Raw genomic sequence first — 19,200 nt, 5'->3', positions numbered from 1 at the left:
TCATAATTTGGTGAAACTGAATGATGTCCTCTAGATTTCACAGCAGAATCTGTAAAATAATAATCAGGGCCTGCTGTTTCCCCTGGAGACAACTGTGGTCTTTGAAGGGCATCAAATCTGTCAAGTCACTGTCTTGGACACTAATAGAAATAGGAAATTTCTGTTACTTACAAATTAAACTTTAAAAAAAAATCCAGTCCTTCCAAAATGAGCATATGTATGTTGCCCAGTTTTATTCTTTCATACTTTTTATTAAAAAAAAGGAAACCAAGCAATTCTCATTCTGATGATCAAAGTTTATTTTTATCCCTTGTTTTTTATTTGCCTTGCAACTGCCTACTTATCAAACAGGCTGATTTAAACATTAATTTCAAGGCACTTAGGTGTTTGCATCCAATGATGAGATTCAAGACTTACCCTAGACAAGATGGGTGCAAAGTTTGTCATGCGCACACTCGATTCCCTTTTCTGTTCTTTGTATCTGCCTTCTCCCCTCTCTAGCTGATGTTTCCTGGCTGACCCCTAACATGATTGCCTGTCACGAGGAGCCTGGCAAGAATCTTAAACTGAATGTTCTCATGAGGCAGACCAGTCAGTCAAACACCCCGAGCTCCTGACTCACTGGCCAGTGCTCCTTCCTACATTTCACTTGTTCTGCAACAGATCACTCTCACCAACAATCCTCAGTGCTGTATCATGTGCAGTGTCAATCTTCTAAAAACAAGCAAACAAACGAAAAACCATTGTTCTCAATGCCAGGCTGGGGGTGTAGGCTAATGAACATTGATGGCCCTCAGTCACCCAATGTGTTACATATTGCACATCTTTCTTCGAGTTCTTTGAATTTCAGCGACAGACTTGTGGCATTGATTACCACAACACCCCAAACTCCCTTCCCAAAAAACAAGAATGGTAGAATTTTATACATTCTGGCAGCCTTGTTAGAAAAATTATTTTGTGGGAAATCAGTGGATTTTTGGTGTCTGTTCAATTCTCAAAATTTTACCACATAAATCATCACCTACTCACAATGTTGGATTATAAGCAAATAGTACCTAAAAAAAAAATCAGAAACCTGTAATTCTAAAATACTACGAGATGATGTGCAGGTAACCACAGGAAAAAAATTAGAAGTCTCAGTCCCTTGTACAAGGGTTTTGATCTTTGCTTGAACTCTTTAATTTATGAAACACTCAGACCTTGTATTCATTCTGGAACACCTTATGATTATGTAAAACCACACAATAATTTCTACATCTCCTTTATGACACAAGTGGCATTTTATGTATTTGTCACCCCACATGGTTCATAACTTTATAAGTAAGTAGAACTGTGGAAGGTTAATATATGCCAAAATTAGGCTCAATATCAGGCAATACCATATTTGAGAAATACTGTGCAAAATCTATGCAGTAGGAAGAGTTAGCAGTGAGTGCACGCTTACTTTTGGTCAGACATAATTCTAAGTATAAGAATACTTAATAATATCCCCTATCCCTGTGTATTTGGACATTGGTTTTAACTTTGAAGTGAAAGCCTTCAAAGAATCATGAGACTGCAACCTCCTGGAGCAGGTGTCCTTCCAGGAACTAGGTAGGAGATATTCCCTACACCCTTCAGGCTGAGCAGTCGACAGCACTTTCCTCCTCCCAGAAAGAAGATACTTGGATGCACTCATTAGGGATGTTGTAGGGGAAAAAAATTACACGTAGGGTAGAATTGGGTAGATTTACCATTCATCCCTTATGATTCTATGATCCTAAATAAAAAGATAAAGAATAAAATCTAAAGGAAATGCTTAATGAGCTGGATTTATGATTCATTTTAATTAAGCCATCATCCTTATTTTATTATCTATTCCAAGTGGAGGCATTAATGGCTTAAACTTTTCAGTTTCTGGGCATTGGGCTGACTTCTAAATGAAATATATTCATTTTAAAATACTCATTGCTATATGATAAAAATAAAACTACCATCTCTCTTCTTCACGCTTTTTATTTTAAAATCTGAATCCTGTGTATGCCATTAAATAAGTAAGGCATGGATCTGTCCAGAGGTGAGTGGGTACTCTTCCTGACCTGTATATGTTAAATGACTGATGGCCAAGGTTTATTCACTACCTGCCTGCCGCAGGCAGGAAGAGTTGCAGAACTTCGTGAAAGGTAGCTTTTGGCAAGCTTCGAAAGCTGTGTGGAGATGAGAAGGCATGTGTGTCCTAGAGTTTTTCAATTGCTTTCTCATTTTCAAATGTTGCACGTCCTCAAGAGACCTTGTCAAGGTCAAGAGCACAATGAGCTAACCAGGGGAAACCCCAGAGAAAGCCAAGATGTGAAAATAACAGCTGGCTCCCTAGAGAACAGGAGCCTTGCTGGTTTGGCAGGCTTGGACTCTTGCGGTGCTCCCTGGAAGGCTCTCTTGTTCTTGGGGGAGGGAGGAGGGAAACCAAAGGGCAAGAAGAAGAAAGGTGGGAGCACGATAAGATAAACTATAAAACAAAATGTAGCAGAAAGCAAAGACAAGAAGTAGAAGGAGATTTTAAGGGTACAAAAGAACCAGTAATTTTTTGGTTAATCAGAAAATAACATGTAACTTTGGATATACTTTTAACATTCAAGTTTTGAGGGATATATTTCAAAACCTGAATCTCTTTAAAGCATTGGCTGAAAGTACCTTTCCGATGTCTAGTCTTCATATGAAAATAAAATATATACATACTGCTTGAAATGTTCCAGAATATCATATTATAAGTGTGTATGTGAATAAAAGCCACATATGTGAGGATATTCTAAGTTCTTTGCCCAGAACAGTGCAATGAAAACTGATCATGTAGTTTTATATTCTTCCCATAAATAAAATAGAGATTTATTATATTAGAAATCTTAGGTGTTTTGTTTGAAATCTTGAGATGTTTTGGTTTATATTGATGAAATTAGTCATGGAACTATGCCATTTCTCTTGGTCTTGTTTCTACATTTTTGATATTGAAATGTAGAGAGAAGTAAATGGAATTTGCTATTAAATTATCAAATTTTGATGACTGTGCAGTTTTCTATTCAATACTTCTCAATTAGTATAATTAACACCCTTCTTTTTTTCAGTGGTTTCAAATGCATGACTCCCTTATAGATGCCCTCTAGGTATTAGAGGTACCTTTCTATGTGCTTCAAAAAAGATTGTGTTCAAGAATGCAGAGAAGCTTTGTCGATACCCTGTATAGATATATGGATAGCATATTTCATTTTATTTTTTTTAAAAAGTCTATAAGCATTTTAATGGTTCTTTTCTTTTCTTTCTTTCTTTCTTTTTTTTTTTTAATAGCAGAAAATGGCCCCCGTCTACTCGTGGAAGCAGAACAAACCAAGGTGTTCTCACATAGAGGTGGCAATGTTACACTGCCATGTAAATTTTATCGAGACCCTACAGCATTTGGCTCAGGAACCCACAAAATCCGAATCAAGTGGACCAAGCTAACTTCAGATTACCTCAAGGAAGTGGACGTTTTTGTTTCCATGGGATATCACAAGAAAGCCTATGCAGGCTACCAGGGCAGAGTGTTTCTGAAGGGAGGCAGTGATAATGATGCTTCTCTGGTGATTGCAGACCTCACCCTGGAGGATTATGGGAGATATAAGTGTGAGGTGATTGAAGGATTAGAAGATGATACTGCTGTGGTAGCATTAGATTTGCAAGGTAGGTACCTATAAATTATGTTAAGCTTGGAAATGATAATTAATCATTTTTCATGATGAGTAACGTCTAGTGGTTACCACAGTGATAATGTGAGAACTCAAAAGTCAATGAATGGAATGCTTCTGCTCTTTTGTGTTTTGCAGTCTGTCACTGATTCCAGCTTTCATGTTTGAAATGTACACACAATGGTTATACGTAAAAGTGAAGCTATTTGCAAGTAGGAGAAACGTGCAGTGGAACTGAATTAACAATACTTGGAAACTGCCTTATGCTATTCAAAATTTAAATCTAATTACATAGTTATTGAGAAATTCAGATTGAATGCATTTTTATTATGCTTCTAAAATTATCTCAGCTTCAAATAATGCCAACTTTTGTGAAAGACATCTGCTAGCTAAAATACATGTAATTGTATTCTATCAACTAACTGAAAACTTAATTTAACAAAAAAGTGTCCTCCAGATTTACTTAAATAAATAAGTAAAGAAGTAAACATTTTTAATGGTCCAGACTCTTTTAGACACCAAATACCACGTATTCAAGGCATTCTGGAGGAATTTTATTTCTTAAATAGGCAATCATTTCAGTAGTTTTAAAAACCAAAATGTGAAGAATGCTAAACAATAAAAAGTGTCCTCACCATCCCACCTCCCACCTGCCCAAAGCCCACCGTCTATATGCCCCACTAACAGGGAAACTCCTCTCTGTTTCTCATATCTCAAAATATTTCATATTCATGAATTTCAGTGTTTCTTTACACTGAAGGATGACTAATGGCTATATTGTTGGAATACTTACCTTCCTTAGGCACATAAACTATAGGTATATGTTTGTTAGAAGCTCCTTTCACATCCTAGGACAGATTTGTGCCTTTTCCACACGTGTGTTGGTTCATTAACACATCACTGAAGATGTGACCTTCTGAATCCCATAGAATCCCATCACACGTATGGAGATTTATTAGCTTTATGTATCTAATAAATTGCACAGTATCATAAAGTACATTTTTGTGACCTTCTCTTGTGTGTTTTAGTTGTACTTCTTGGCTCCTGATTATATGTCACCTTGTACTTTCAGTTTTTATTGATTTACATTAATATCCATAAACATTAGTATTATTCAAGATAAAAGAAGTGATTGGCTTAGAGAAGACTGTTAACCATCAAATATGAATTGACAGCCAATTTCTTTTATCAAAGGGGCATCAGACAGTGGACGGAGCCTTGAGCTAGTAGTCCCAAGACTCTTAGGTTAGTCCCAGCTCTGCCAGTATGAGTTTTATAACTGGGGAAAGTTAATATACTTACTGTACCTGGCTTCCTTTTCTACAAATAATAGGTTGAACTGTTACTACCCATTGAGTTACTTTTTCTTCTAAAATTCTATTTCTATACCATGTATTTCCTAAACCCAAGTAATTCACATACCATATTTACTGTCTCCCCACATTTATTTTAAAATGAAATTTTAAGTGAATAGAAACCCATATAACTCACCAGAAATAGAAGGACACCATAAAAATAAATACAACTAAAATAAGATACTTCTATCTTCCACCTGGATACCTGTGTGCTAATAGCTTTGAGCATGAAACCTGCTTTACCCTTGTCTGAAAAGGAGATTCATGTGTTAGAGGATGAGGCACTCTAAGGTCAAGCTGAGACTGTATTCAAGACATAATTAAAGGTGCTGAAAAGGAACTATAAGAAGGATAATTTTTTCCTGCCTAGGCCCTGCACCATCCCAAATCATCATGCTTTCCGCCCTATTGGAACACTTCCATACCATATAACCCATAAGCATACGAGACAAGTAAATGTGTCCAAGAAACCAATTTAACTGATAAATATTTTTCCAAGGACTGTTTTGGTGCCAGGAGATATAAAGATTTCCAAGTCTTGGTTCTTTTAATTCAAAAGTCTTACAGGCCATTAAAGATCCCAATATACTTTACAAAGTAAGTATTTTAAAATAAGGCAGAAGTTATAATTTTGTAGGTCAACTACACTTCAGTTAAAATAAATAAATGAAATCAGGTAGAATTTGGTAAAGTAAGGGGGTGCAAACCAGTTGCTATAATCGTGCTCACTATGTATTTTGCCCACTTGCAGTAATCCCACTTGACAGATGAGACTTAGGGAAAACTCCTTTTCTGAGGTAACATGGCCAGTGGTAAGAGCTAGAATTAGAATTTGATACCAAGACATTGGAAGAAGCCTATGCCTTTATCCACTATGATCCAGGGATTCACAGGAAGGAGAAATTCTCTGTTGGAGAGAAGACCAGAGGCTTCAAAAAGACAGCAGTCTTTGGCAGCTCCCAGCTTGAGAGGATTCCTAAAGGTCCCAGAGTTATTTGGGGGATAACCGACAAACTATCTTTTGGTCATACTGCATTAATTGGTGTACTCATGGTAGCTGTTAAAATTCCCCTCACTGCAGGTAGTGTTTTTCCATCTTTCTTGTGTGCTGCAGAAAGGGTACGAGCCATCAGTAACCAGCAGACCTGCCTTGAAAAAGCTAACATTTTAACATGTAGTCTCATATACATGAATCCATTTCCAAACAAGTGAAGAAAATACAAATCTTCGAAGAATAAGATCAGAGTTCTATCTTGTACCTTCTGCCTCCTCTCCTAAGCTGTGATGTTTTCACAGCCCCTTACACAGCTTTCCATTTAGCTCTCATCACATTTTGTCTTGTAAATATTTGTAAACTTGCTTGTCTCCACTTGCTAACTACAATCTACTTGAGGGCAATCAAGTGCCAAGAATAAAATTAGTGCTCAGTAAATAGTTTACAAGTGATTGAATGTTAGATAAAATGGGTTTAAACTTTTAAATACAGAAAACAAAATATGCCTGCCATGCAGGGGCCATGGAAAGTAGGAAGCAACACTTGATTTGGACCATGAAAGATGGAAGGGTCCTTCCAAAGGGCAGAGAGTGTGAAAAAGCAAGGGAGAGGGCATTGTGGGTATGAGAGAGAAACTCCTGAAAGGTAAACATGTGAACACCAGATGCCATAGACAGTCGGCATCCACCTGGACTGGTTTAGGGCTCTAAGCTCAGTAATAGGGTGGGATACAAATTTTTATTATAGCCAATTTCAAATATTTGGAAAAGTAGAAAGACTGACCCCCCATATACTATTGTCCAGCTTCAGAAATTATGATAATGGCATCTCATTTTATCTTGCTTTATATAACCCTATTTCTACTGAATCTTTTTCAAGAAAAACTCAGAAAGCATATTATTTTATCTATACCTGCTGCAAGAAGAGATAAGGACACATATTTTAAAATGCAACTGCACACAAAAAATTTAAGCTAACCCTTGGAGAATAAAATTTCAGGAGCTTGCTTGCTGCCTGAAAGTAACTTGATAGTTTCCACATAGTCTGGGATAGAGGAGCAAGGTGTGTTTTAAAGTCTCAAATAAACTGCATGTGCAAAAGCAAGCTTGCAGTTATCACTTACTAGCTCCACCCCAGTTTTTGACTTTTTTTTATTATCATTTACATTCTTAATGTGACCATCTACCAATCAGGCAGCTTTCACTCAAGCTCCTTGTCAATGTTCTCATGTGCATAAATAAGAGCACCAAAAACTAATATCATTTTAAATGTCATGACTATGCTGCCTTTTCAACTGTAATTGTAACAACGTCTTAAATTATATTGGCCCTTTATTAGAGACTAAATGCTATGTTCTCCAAAGAATTTTTCTAATTAGGAAAAAATCGTTCTTCTTCAAGATGTCCAAATTATATGCTTTGTATTTATGTTCCAAGATTTTATTCTGTCTTGGATTCAAATTGCATATCAAATCATGAGCTGTCTTCAGTAACAGGCACACCCCAAACCTGTATCCTAGAGAACCGAGTACAGTGCCTTGCTCTTAGTTGTGACTTATGAACTTTTTGAATCACACTGATAAAAAAAAAAATTATACATTTTTTTGAGAGACTGAACTACATGTAAAGTGGAGTTAGCCGTGCAAACAATTCCTTCATATAGAATCTTGGGTAGGGTAACGCCCTCTGATTATTCCCGATTACCCACCATGCCCAAAACAGCACCCAACAAGAGAATAGCCTCATGTCAATATAATGAAGAAATTCATGTCACCAGAAATTAATGAATAGCTGGGTCTGCAGAAATCATCTCAGCAATCAACACATATATAAATAAAGATACGAAAAAGAACATGATGTTTGTGCTTCCGACCTTCCACCGTATTGGTTTTCCACTGGTGACAACAGCTCCAAATATACAAAAATATAGTATGAGAACTTTTACAAATAGAAAAATAATTTCAGATATGTATGTGTACAGGATGTGTACAGAACTGATAGGCACTGAAGACAGTAAAATTATACTCCATGATTTCTGTCTTTTTATTACTAAATATATTTACTTTATAAAGTTACTGGAATTTACATTAGCTTTCATATGGGCCATGGTATGAACATCTTATGTGTCTAACAAATTGTTATTTGCCAACAACTAGGGTGAATTGGACTGCAAACTTATAAATATTAAGGAATGTGTTTTCAAAACATACTTCGACTAACTGAACTTCTCACGTCATTTGATATTATTCTTTTCCATACAATATATCATTCTTATTAATCTCCTTTGTCGTGATACATACCAGCCCTTCATGGGAAAAGATATGGTTTTTGATAACATTTTGACATATAACTATAAAATAATCATACGTGGAAAATAATCACACACCCTTGGTGTCACCTGTGTAAGTGTAACTTTTCTTATTTTTGTAATGCTGGATGAAAGCAATAACCATTTGCTCCATAATTCAGCTGTAGGAATTACACATTTTTCCACAGAGCCAAGGTTTCTACAATTATAGTCTTAGATATTAAAATATTAACTCGATGGAAGCAAAACAAGTAAATAAATAAAATGCTAACAAACATGTAGTTCCAGAAATGCCCCTGCTTGTAAGAATCAAGATTATTGAAATGTGTGCACCCAATGTGCTCAATACAGTGGAACTTCTACCACTTTGGCTAAGACATAGAAAATGACCCTGATTTCCCTGGAATGTATTATTTCCATAATCATCAAACATTAAAATTCAAGTAAATCTTTTGAGTTGGTATAACAATAAGTTGACCAATTATTCCTACAATTAAAAAATAATAAAGTTGTCATATAGGGTTTCACTTTGATTTTAAGAAGCGGTTGCATGAAGTTATGTTAAATTTGAAAAGAACTTAAATAAAAATACAGTACACTAAATTTGGAACTGAATCAATTGTGTTTCAGTAACATTCAATTGTTAATCAAGAATAACCACTAAAGAAAATTTTTTCCTAATGTCCATGATAGTCCACCAAATATACCACAGTGAGTTTAAACCAGAAAGTTTGTCTAGGTCTTTAAAATTATTACAAATTAAAATATCCTACATTCTCCACTATTTCCATCTTGAGACATCTGGGAAACAAAATCCAGCCCAAAAGATTTCTTTCTCCAGATTGAAACACTTTGAGATTTTCCTTTCACTTGGGATCTAGCTGCCAAGGAAATCTCTACTGGATAAATTAATTATTTCTCTTTTCATTGGCATTGCTGGAGTTCTGAGCAAGGAGGACGAAAGGCATGAGGGGACAGGCAGGGCTACAGCAGATCCTTCCAGCACTAACTGGGGTTCTTAGCTGGATGCCTGGAAATAGGTCTTCTTAGATAGAACCATCTCAGACTCCCCTCCACCCCCATCACTGCAGGGGGCAGTGGTAACTGACAGAGTCTTTTCCTCCTTCCTTTTGGCTCTGATTCAGCTTACAGATCCCTCAGCCAAGAACCTGAGAAGGCAGGATGAGATCAGGAAGCCTTCCTGGATCTCTGCCTCCAGTGAAGAGTGCCAGCTGGACTGCCCTAGAGGGACAAACGTGTCCTGCAGAGGCCCTGGGTGGACAGGACTTGATTTAGGCTATTGAAATTTCTTCTTGTAGAGTCTTCCAGGACAACTTATAAAAGAAAACATTTCCTGTGTCCTGGTTACACTATTAGTCAATTGTAGATTCATCTTGAATAGGGTCTGCGGTCTCATAAAATAGCACTTGTGATATAACCTACCAATTACTGTGTCAGTGGGACAATTTTTCATATTCCACATGCTCAAGTATTAATCATTTCTAATTATAGTAAAAAATCCAAGGTAAGGCCTTGAATAACCACTCTAAATTAATAGTCTTTTATTTATTTATTTATTTATTTATTTATTTATTTATTTATTTATAATGTTTATTTTTGAGAGAGAGAGAGAGAGAGAGAATGAGTGGGGAAGGGGCGGAGAGAGGGAGACAGAGGGCTCTGTGCTTACAGTAATGAGCTTGATGTGGGGCTTGAAATCATGAACCATGAGATCACGACCTGAGCCAAAGTCCAATGCTCGACTGACTGAGCCACCCAGGTGCACCCCCTTTTTTAAATGTTTATAAATTAACAGTCTTTTATGGGGAGACATTTTGATGCAGTGATCTTTCTTAAAGTCCGGCAAATGATACAACTTTGCTTCCTTGTGATGTGATTCTTATCCTTTAAGGAAATTGTACAGAAAGTTATGAGAGGGTTCAATGACCGCTAGTGATGATCTGACCAAAAAGAATGCTTTTGGAAAGTAATTGCATCTTCCCAGGCAAAGTCAAGTGCCGAAGTCACACTGTTCACTTTCGTTAAGTGCTTTTGCATTCTCAAATATTTTACTTAATTCTTTGGCATTAACTCAAAAGATGTTTATTCTGTATCTACCTTGTATAGGACAAGCTTTGGGAAGGTTTTTCTATTTTTCTATTTGCAATAAAGAATGTTTTTAAAAGCTAGTTTCAATTTTCAATATATGAATATGAAAGCTGAAAAATAGTAATAGAAATATTTTTAAATGAAACCTTTCATTTTAGCTGCACCATTCAAGGACAGAAAAAATAAAATAAGATTAAGGGCTACACTAAAAGTTGAAATGGATAAGAGTCACAGGGAGCCTGGGTGGCTCAGCTGGTTGAGCGTCTGACTTCGGCTCAGGTCCTGATTTCGCCGTTCAAAAGTTCGAGCCCCAGCCACAGAGTTGGGCTCTGTGCTGACAACTCACAATCTGAAGTCTGCTTCAGATTCTGCCTCTCTATCTCTGCCCCTCTCCCACGCGCACGCGCGCTCGCGCGCGCGCGTTCTCTCTCTCTCTCTCTCAAAAATAAATAAACATAGAAAAAAAAGGATAAAGTCAGGATACTCTCTATGGAGGTTGTGCTACACTGGAAAGAATTATCTTATTAATATGAAGTACGGGTGCTTAATTAGGTTTTTGCTAGACATGTAAACTCACTTTAGAGTTTCTCCAAATTAGAAACCTTCTAAATGAAAATTTCTTATCTATAAGTTTTTAGAAACATATGTAAAAGCAAGTATATATCTACATTTGAATCATTTGTTACCGTGTTTGTTCATACATTTAAAAGGCTATATTAAGCAAATTACTAATTATATAAGAAAGATTACTAAGAAAAACATGGAAAAAACAAAATACCTTCTCTCTGAGCACTGTTTCTATACCCTCTACCACTATTAGTATTCATTATTGACTTTTTCCCAGCTAAAAAGGACTCAGTAGAAATCCCTTTTAAGATTAGTGACTAGTAGCAGAAGGTAAATTCTCAAGGGGGGCTATTTGAAAAACATAACCTGTGGATGAATCATTCCAGCAAAGAGAATTTTAAGGCTTGGATTGAGCTCTTAGCAAAAGGGTAAAATCACCGAAGTTATGAAACCGCATAGCTGACTATGACATGCTCAGAGCTGAGGCACTGTTGATGAGGAAAAGGGACCGTGAGAAACCATTTCAAGTTGACCAAAAACTGCAACTTCATTGGATGGAGATTCTATTAGGTTTTCACCAATCAAGTGGCATTTGCTCAGAGTTGTTCCTTTTTGTACCACTAATCCCTTGGCCTCTCCTTTGGACAGGTGTGGTGTTCCCTTACTTCCCACGACTGGGGCGCTACAATCTCAATTTTCACGAGGCACAGCAGGCTTGTCTGGACCAGGATGCTGTGATTGCCTCCTTTGACCAGCTGTACGACGCCTGGCGGGGCGGGCTGGATTGGTGCAACGCCGGCTGGCTCAGTGACGGGTCTGTGCAATATCCCATCACAAAGCCCAGGGAACCCTGTGGAGGCCAGAACACGGTGCCCGGTGTCAGGAACTACGGGTTTTGGGACAAAGATAAAAGCAGATACGATGTTTTCTGTTTCACATCTAACTTCAATGGTAAGCTATTAACTGTACTGCCTTCTTTCCTATCCCGGGGACCAATGCATACTATGACGCCACGCTCAACTTTTAATCTTACCAATTAGAAAAGAACATGGTTTTGATGCACTGTTCCCGTTTGAACACGTAAAGTTCTTTACTGTCATAATTTTTTAAAATATTCACGCAGGGCAAGCAAAAATGCTTATTTCCACTATTCTTAGGTTTTATTGCATCAGATTATCATAAAATAGTTTAAACTGTAAGGGTTCTCTCTCTTATTGACAAAGATGCTGCTGCCCCTGTGCGCAAAAGAGATGTGTGCCCTGGGATACAGAGCTCTTAATGAAGTGAAGGTAGCTTCCGAGTCATACTCTCCTTCTCTAAATTACAAAGCCAGTTATGTTCAGGGTTGGTCAGCAAAGCGCACCATCAGGAGAGAGCTCAGAGTAAAGAGAACTTGGCAAGAAAAATTAAGTAGCAGTAACACTGGAGGTGAAAGCAGAAGAAGAGAGATCAGGTTGCCTCGGTGTTGCTGATTGCCTTCCGTGTAACCCCCAGCCCTGTCTTGCTCCATCCAGAGCCAGCTACGTAATGTGTGGGGCCCAGTGCAAAATGAAAATGTGGGCTCTTCATACAAAAATTAAGAATTTGGGGGGCCTGGGTGGCTCAGTTGGTTAAGCGTCTGACTTCAGCTCAGGTCACGATCTCACGGACCTTGAGTTTGAGCCCCGCGAAGGGCTCTGTGCTGATGGCTCGGAGCCTCGAGACTGCTTCCGGTTCTGTGTCTCCCTTTCTCTCTGCCCCTCCTCCATTCATGCTCTGTCTCTCTCTGTCTCAAAAATAAACGTTAAAAAAAATTTTAAGAATTTTAAGATGGTGACAGCAGTAGGTTAAAGCAAGCATGGGGCCCTGTGTAACTGTACAGGTCACACATCCATAAAGCCAACACTGGCCCCATCATTTTATATTTTTGCTCCCTGATGACATGGTTTAGGAAAAATAGCAAGGGATCAGGGATCAACAAACTTTCTGTGAAGGGCCAGATAATAAATATTTTTGGTTTTGTGGGCCACAGGGTCTCTGTTGCAACCACTCAATGTGGTTTTGTACACTGTAACACAAAACAGCCATAGACAATTCTACACGGATGGGTGTGGCTGTGTTCTAACAAAACTCCAGCGGACTCTTGTGCTCCAGTTTGGGGACCTCTGGTGTGGACGAGAGAACGAACCTTGTAGCTAATGTTGCGGTGGCCTCTACCTTCCCTCCAAATCGCATTGTTTAGTCACGGAAGAATTGGCAAGCATTAATTTATTCTTCAATAATCTGTAGGTAATGGAGGGCAAGAAGACATCACATTGCAAAGGGTAATCAGATAAAAGAGTGTGACTTTATGCTACCTGAAACTAAAAGTCTAAGATAATCTTCATTGTTTCACCACAGTCAGTCGGTGTTACTTCACACTTTGTATGCATATTTAATACACATTGAAGGCATCTCAGTAATGAACTTTACTCAGTAAGTGGTGGAGACTAACTTGCTCTTTCTTGTGAAATCAAGATATGGTTAGGTGTCAGGGCTCCCAAGGAGACAAGTTGAAAAAAAAAATTCATTCTCTTTGCTAGTAGGTGAACAGACTGGATTCGCATTCTGAGTCCGTATTATTTATGGCAAGTGACTTCCTGTATTTTTTGCATTTTCATACTGTAGTCTCTGAATAAGAATAATGTCTTATTGATACCTGTAATGAAAAGGACTTGAGGGCTTTTGAGTTTTTTTAAATGGACTTTTATGTCAGGAATGTGTTTTGATCTTTTCACATTCAAATTTTGCCTCTCCAGAAACTTGTGCTGGGGCTCAGTCTTGCTACAGCTAGAATTTAAATAGCTCTTGCTTTTAACATGGAATTCTCGCTCTAGTGCTACAGAAGGGCCCTTTGAGTCACTAATTAGCTAACAGAAACTGCAACTGTCATTTCCCTTTTCTGTTTTCAAGCTATAAAAGGGCATGTCTGAACACATATTAAGGGGCAAGGAATAAGTTAATTTAACAGCAAATGACTGAGGGGCACTACATTAAAGTGACAATCCTATGTTCCCAGAGCTTTATAGACATTGCTCTCTATCCCCCTTCCTCGAGAAACGCTTCCGTTTGGGCTCCTTCAGTCTCTGTATGGCGCAGTCGCAGACAGGCCTTTGACGCGCTCTCTCTCTCCTCCTCCACAGGCCGTTTTTACTACCTGATCCACCCCACCAAGCTGACCTATGATGAAGCGGTGCAGGCTTGTCTCAACGATGGTGCTCAGATTGCCAAAGTGGGCCAGATCTTCGCTGCCTGGAAACTTCTGGGATACGACCGCTGTGATGCGGGCTGGTTGGCGGATGGCAGTGTCCGCTACCCCATCTCTAGGCCAAGAAGGCGCTGCAGTCCTACTGAGGCTGCCGTGCGCTTTGTGGGTTTCCCAGACAAAAACCATAAGCTGTATGGCGTCTACTGCTTCAGAGCATACAACTGAGGGTGCCCCTAGAGCACGCCAGTGTCAAGGTCATTGAGAACATGTGAAAGGTGTTTTTTTTTTTCAATACGAACTCATGCAAGTTTTACCAAAACTGTGATAACCCTTTTTTACTTACTGTAAAGAGTCATTTTCATAAAGACCAATTCATCAATTTGGTTTTTTTTGTAAAGCTATCACTCAGTATATATTATAAATTAATATAATTTTAAGGGAAGCGCTACACAAGGAGGCTTTAGAGCCAATCTGTTTCGGCTACATCATCCCAGCGAAGTATCCTTTCATGAATGGGGCACGCGATAGCTTGAGAATTGCTAGGATTAAATTAAGGGAAGCACGGCTACTCAGAGCAGCAGCTCCCACAAGCACAAATTTTACACATTTGTACAATTTTGAAATGTACTACAATCAGCAAATTAGAGCAACAGATTTGAAATACAGGCTTCTTTACATAAACTGAGATTCTGAGAGATTGCACAAAACTCAGTTACACATGGGACAATCTACACTTTTCTAAAAGGTATTATTTCAAGTCTGCAATAGACACAATGTTTTACTCTTAAAAATCCTGCCTTTTGACCAAGAAATAAAAATTTAAAAAAATTCATATGGACTCCAATGCATATTAACAAGCACAGTTAAAACTCCTTAATAACCCCATTTATATGAAGTATGAAAAGTAAATAAGCAGATCATATTTAACCAGTGAAAGACTCCTATCTTCTTTTAATTAAAATTACACATGCCTGAGAAGAATTGTTCTATCTTTTGAGTAGCTTTACTGAATTATATTTAAATTCTAAGGGCCGTTTGCTAAGCAGCATTAGCATCTACTCAGGGCAGTTATATAGATAAACTGCTGGACAGAAAAATTGTAAAATTTAGCAGCTTGATTTTATGTTAGCCTATGAAATATTATTGTCCTATAAAAATAACTTTAAACTATTTAATATTTCCTTATTTACCTTACATGAATAAAATTTAAATCACCAAAATAATGTACAACTATACAGTTGCCTAAACAAATACGGACCCGACATTCAAAATTCTTACTATTCTTATTTGTATGTTTACTAGAAAGCCCAACTGGTGCCTGTGTGGGAGGAAAAAAAGTGAACAAGTGGTTCTAAACCTTCCTCCATATAGAAAATGTGGTCAATGATATCACTTTCCTTGCTGGTCGTCATTAGGCTCAAATGAAATGTGGAAGCTCTCAGCAAAGAAAGAGTTTACACTAAAATCTTCAAGGCTGTAAATGAAAGGGTAAGACCAGCTTCAGAAAAACAACTTTAGACATTAGCAGCTCCAATATTAAATAAAGCTCTGTTTTCCTATATTTTTATGACTGTTGAGACCCCGCAGGGACCAATATTTGTATTCAAATTACATTTCATGGTTTCCCATTGTTTCACAATGAGTTCTAATAAATGGGATTTAGTATAATAATCCAAGTATGACATAGCTGGTATGCTTTCATGAATGTTTTTATGTAGATTTTCCTCCCATGAACATGAGTAAATAAATCTGTTTCCTGAATTGATTGTGGTTGCATTTAAAGCTCTGTAATAATTCTAATAAATTCACTCTATATAAATGTAGAGTTACATATGTGGAAGGTATAGAACAATCAGAAGTCCATGAAACCATAATTATATCCATACATTATTTAGACAAAATATTGTAAATAAAAGTAGGCCATTTCTTTTGTCGAAGTAGATCTGGGAAATTCCCGATGCTTTAATATTTAAAGAGGACAATGTATGCATGCACTTTTTACATTAGGTTGGATATGCAAATTGTACAAAAATATAAATCCAAAGAGATTGTGAAGTTCAACTCAAACACACTGCTGATATAACTAGAACTCAAACTTCAAAATTAAAAATACCTGAATGGTCTAGGAAAAGATGAATATATTCTTTAAAGAGGGGTATCTCCAAAATAACAACTTTAACACCTCCAATACGGGGGGTTAGCTTATTGGAGGAAGCCCATACTTGAATGATTATAACCCACATTACAAGAATTTTATTGGAAATCCAAGTGGGAACAAATTTCTGTTGAGGCAGATATATTATTTTCAGTTATTGCTGCAGAACTCTACCTTTATAATATTAAGCATAGTAGTGTTTCTTAACTTTTGAATACTTACTAGTATTGGAATTGGTGCTGATCAAAATCTCTGGAGTGACTGTTAGCTAAATAAAATCTATACTGATTGCACACCATTTTTCCATGCTTGTAAAAAAAGAAAAAAAAAAGAAAGAAAAAAAACCTTAACAGAATGAATACTGCTGGGCAGAATTTTTATCTTCTGACTTCCCTCAAAGGATCAGAATCCTCTTATCCCTTTGGACTTCTACCTGAGTAAGGGTTTTTTTAATGTTCTTATTTTGCTGTTTTCCACCAATGTCTATTTTCCTACTTCATTCTCCAAGATATCTCATTAAGAATTTCTAAAAAAGAAAAGTTATCCAAATACAATTCCTAACAGAAAGTCAGTACAGCACTGACAAATTCAGAAATTACTCCTCAGACTAGGGTTCCAAGAGTATCAGAGGGATGAGATGGGAGTCTGGGTTAGGAAATCCTGTTTTGATCATTTTGTCCATAATTAACACTTGTGGCCCATATAAAGAACAAAGTTGATTTGAAAATTCCACTGAGATACCTACATTTGAAAACACAAACAAAAAGAAATGATTCATATGAAAAGAAGGAATGGAAATGAAAATAAGTCACATTAACACTGGAAACCATCCTTAAATGACTGCTGCCATATTTTATCACAGTAATTTTTAGTCAAATATGGTATTTGTAAATTTAAACTTTCTGTCATAGAAAGGGGGCCGGTACCTGTTAAAGCTTTATTGTATGCAATAATATAGTTGCTTATTATTTTGGCAATTAGAAGTAGACTCAAAAGAGATTCTGATTTGGTTGCTGGCAGCCATACTGGGTTTCTTGATTTCAGTGCTCCAAAGAATATGGTGGTCTCATGGAGTAGCTGACCACTAAGGAGGGGAGGATTAAAAGGGAATGACCTGTCAGTTTTCAGCATAGAATGCATCAAGAACAATCAATGGATAACTGACATATTTTTGTTGATAAGTGAACTGTATCATAGCTCACTACTGCCAGAGCAGCAACGATGTACAACAAAAGAAATGCAAAATTCAAAAGTCATTAAACCACCTGATTAAAAGAACAATCAGTACTTAAAGGCATTTAATACCTACTGAGTACAAATCTGAGGAGAAAAACCAATCTGTATTACCAAAAAAAAAAAAAAATGTTTTCATTTTCTGTAAGATACAATGAACTGGTAAACAAACATTAAAAGTCAATTTTGTGTTACTGCAGTATCTTTTGATTCTTCTGAGTTGTAGAATCTTAGCTATTATTCTTCAGTGAAACTCTGTAAGTTACATCATTTCAAGAAAAGATATTTAACCCATTCTTGTTTTCATACATTTCAGTTCAAATTGTAAACACATAACATTTTCCATTTCCTATTATTTTTGCAAAGCTAAGGGGGGGAAGGTACATATCTATAATAATGATAAATCAGCAATAGTATGTCCCCAAACCTATTGGCTTTTTAAAAAATATTTTTATGTAACTCAAATATTTTAATTTATTTTCTTCACCAGGTTAGCAATCGCAGAAATCTGTGGTACTGATTAAATTAATGAACTTGAGACACTTTATGACTTCAATTATTAGTACTGAATTAAAAGAAACACCTTTATTTTCATAGTAAAGTTTCTATATTCTAGCAACAAGGAATGTACTTTTCGATGTTTCCATCCCTTCCCTGAATTTTCAACATGGAAAATAGTTTCTGGAGAGTGCTAGTATATAGAAATAGATTCTTGGATACAGAGGCTGTTGCTGGTACAATGAATGACTTGAATTCAAACACACCCAAAATAGTTTGAGGCATTGACATTCAAATAGAAAAGAGCCCTTTAAAATTTTACCCCTATTTATGTGGAATACAATGAACAACCTTGGAAAAGAAAGTTCAAGGGTAAATATCAAATTACATAATCTTTAAGTGTTTAGCTTCTGGCAGAGATGAAGGATGTCATCTTCAACTTTGCCAACAAATTTCATGTATGACTACTGCCCGGTCAAACACAAAGCCTGGTTGGTACTAGCATCGAAGGGTCCCATGGAATTCCATAGTACTTACATTAAAAACAAGTTAAACTGTTCACATGTGATGTCCTTAGTCCCCTACCAAGTGTTAACACCTCATACTGAGACTATTCTGAAGTAAAAGGGACCCTGTCTACTATGGTCAGATATGTAAGGAGACTAAAAATAGTAAAAGATTATGGGGTAGTATGAGGGAGCTACGGATGCACTAAGAAGAAACTGATACCAAAAGTGTAAGAAAAGGATATTTCCTTTCCTGTCTCAATTTCTTGGGCTTTCTATTTAGAATTGCTTAGAGACACAGCTTAAGATGGCTCCAGAGTCTTTGCTTCTCTATAAGGTGATGTATTTAGGAAACTGACATCAGGCTATGCACACCAATCTTAGGGAGGAAATTCACTGCACACAGTTTTTTTCACTAAAGAAGCTAACAAAGCTTATTTATTTTCTCTATATTTCTTTCAGGCCAATAAATTTTGTCACCTCCATAGCCACTCATCATCTTAAATAACTTGGGTCAGCCCAGAAGGTGATTCCATGTCTTTCTTGAAATCAACC

The 19,200-nt window shown here is 37.0% G+C and overlaps 1 protein-coding gene across 1 annotated transcript in view; it reads left to right on the top strand.

The window, feature by feature from the left end:
- Positions 1–14,478, top strand: part of HAPLN1 (hyaluronan and proteoglycan link protein 1) — a 31,546-nt gene extending 17,068 nt beyond the window's left edge. The window contains exons 2-4 of the mRNA XM_032593496.1: positions 3,319–3,690; positions 11,676–11,978; positions 14,189–14,478. Coding sequence (XP_032449387.1) covers positions 3,319–3,690; positions 11,676–11,978; positions 14,189–14,478 — 965 coding nt within the window. The remainder of the gene's footprint in view (positions 1–3,318; positions 3,691–11,675; positions 11,979–14,188) is intronic.
- The last annotated feature ends 4,722 nt before the right edge of the window (positions 14,479–19,200 follow it).

This window comes from Lynx canadensis, chromosome A1, assembly GCF_007474595.2.
Source record: "Lynx canadensis isolate LIC74 chromosome A1, mLynCan4.pri.v2, whole genome shotgun sequence".
NCBI lineage: Eukaryota > Metazoa > Chordata > Mammalia > Carnivora > Felidae > Lynx > Lynx canadensis.
This window is presented reverse-complemented; position numbering and strand designations above follow the sequence as displayed.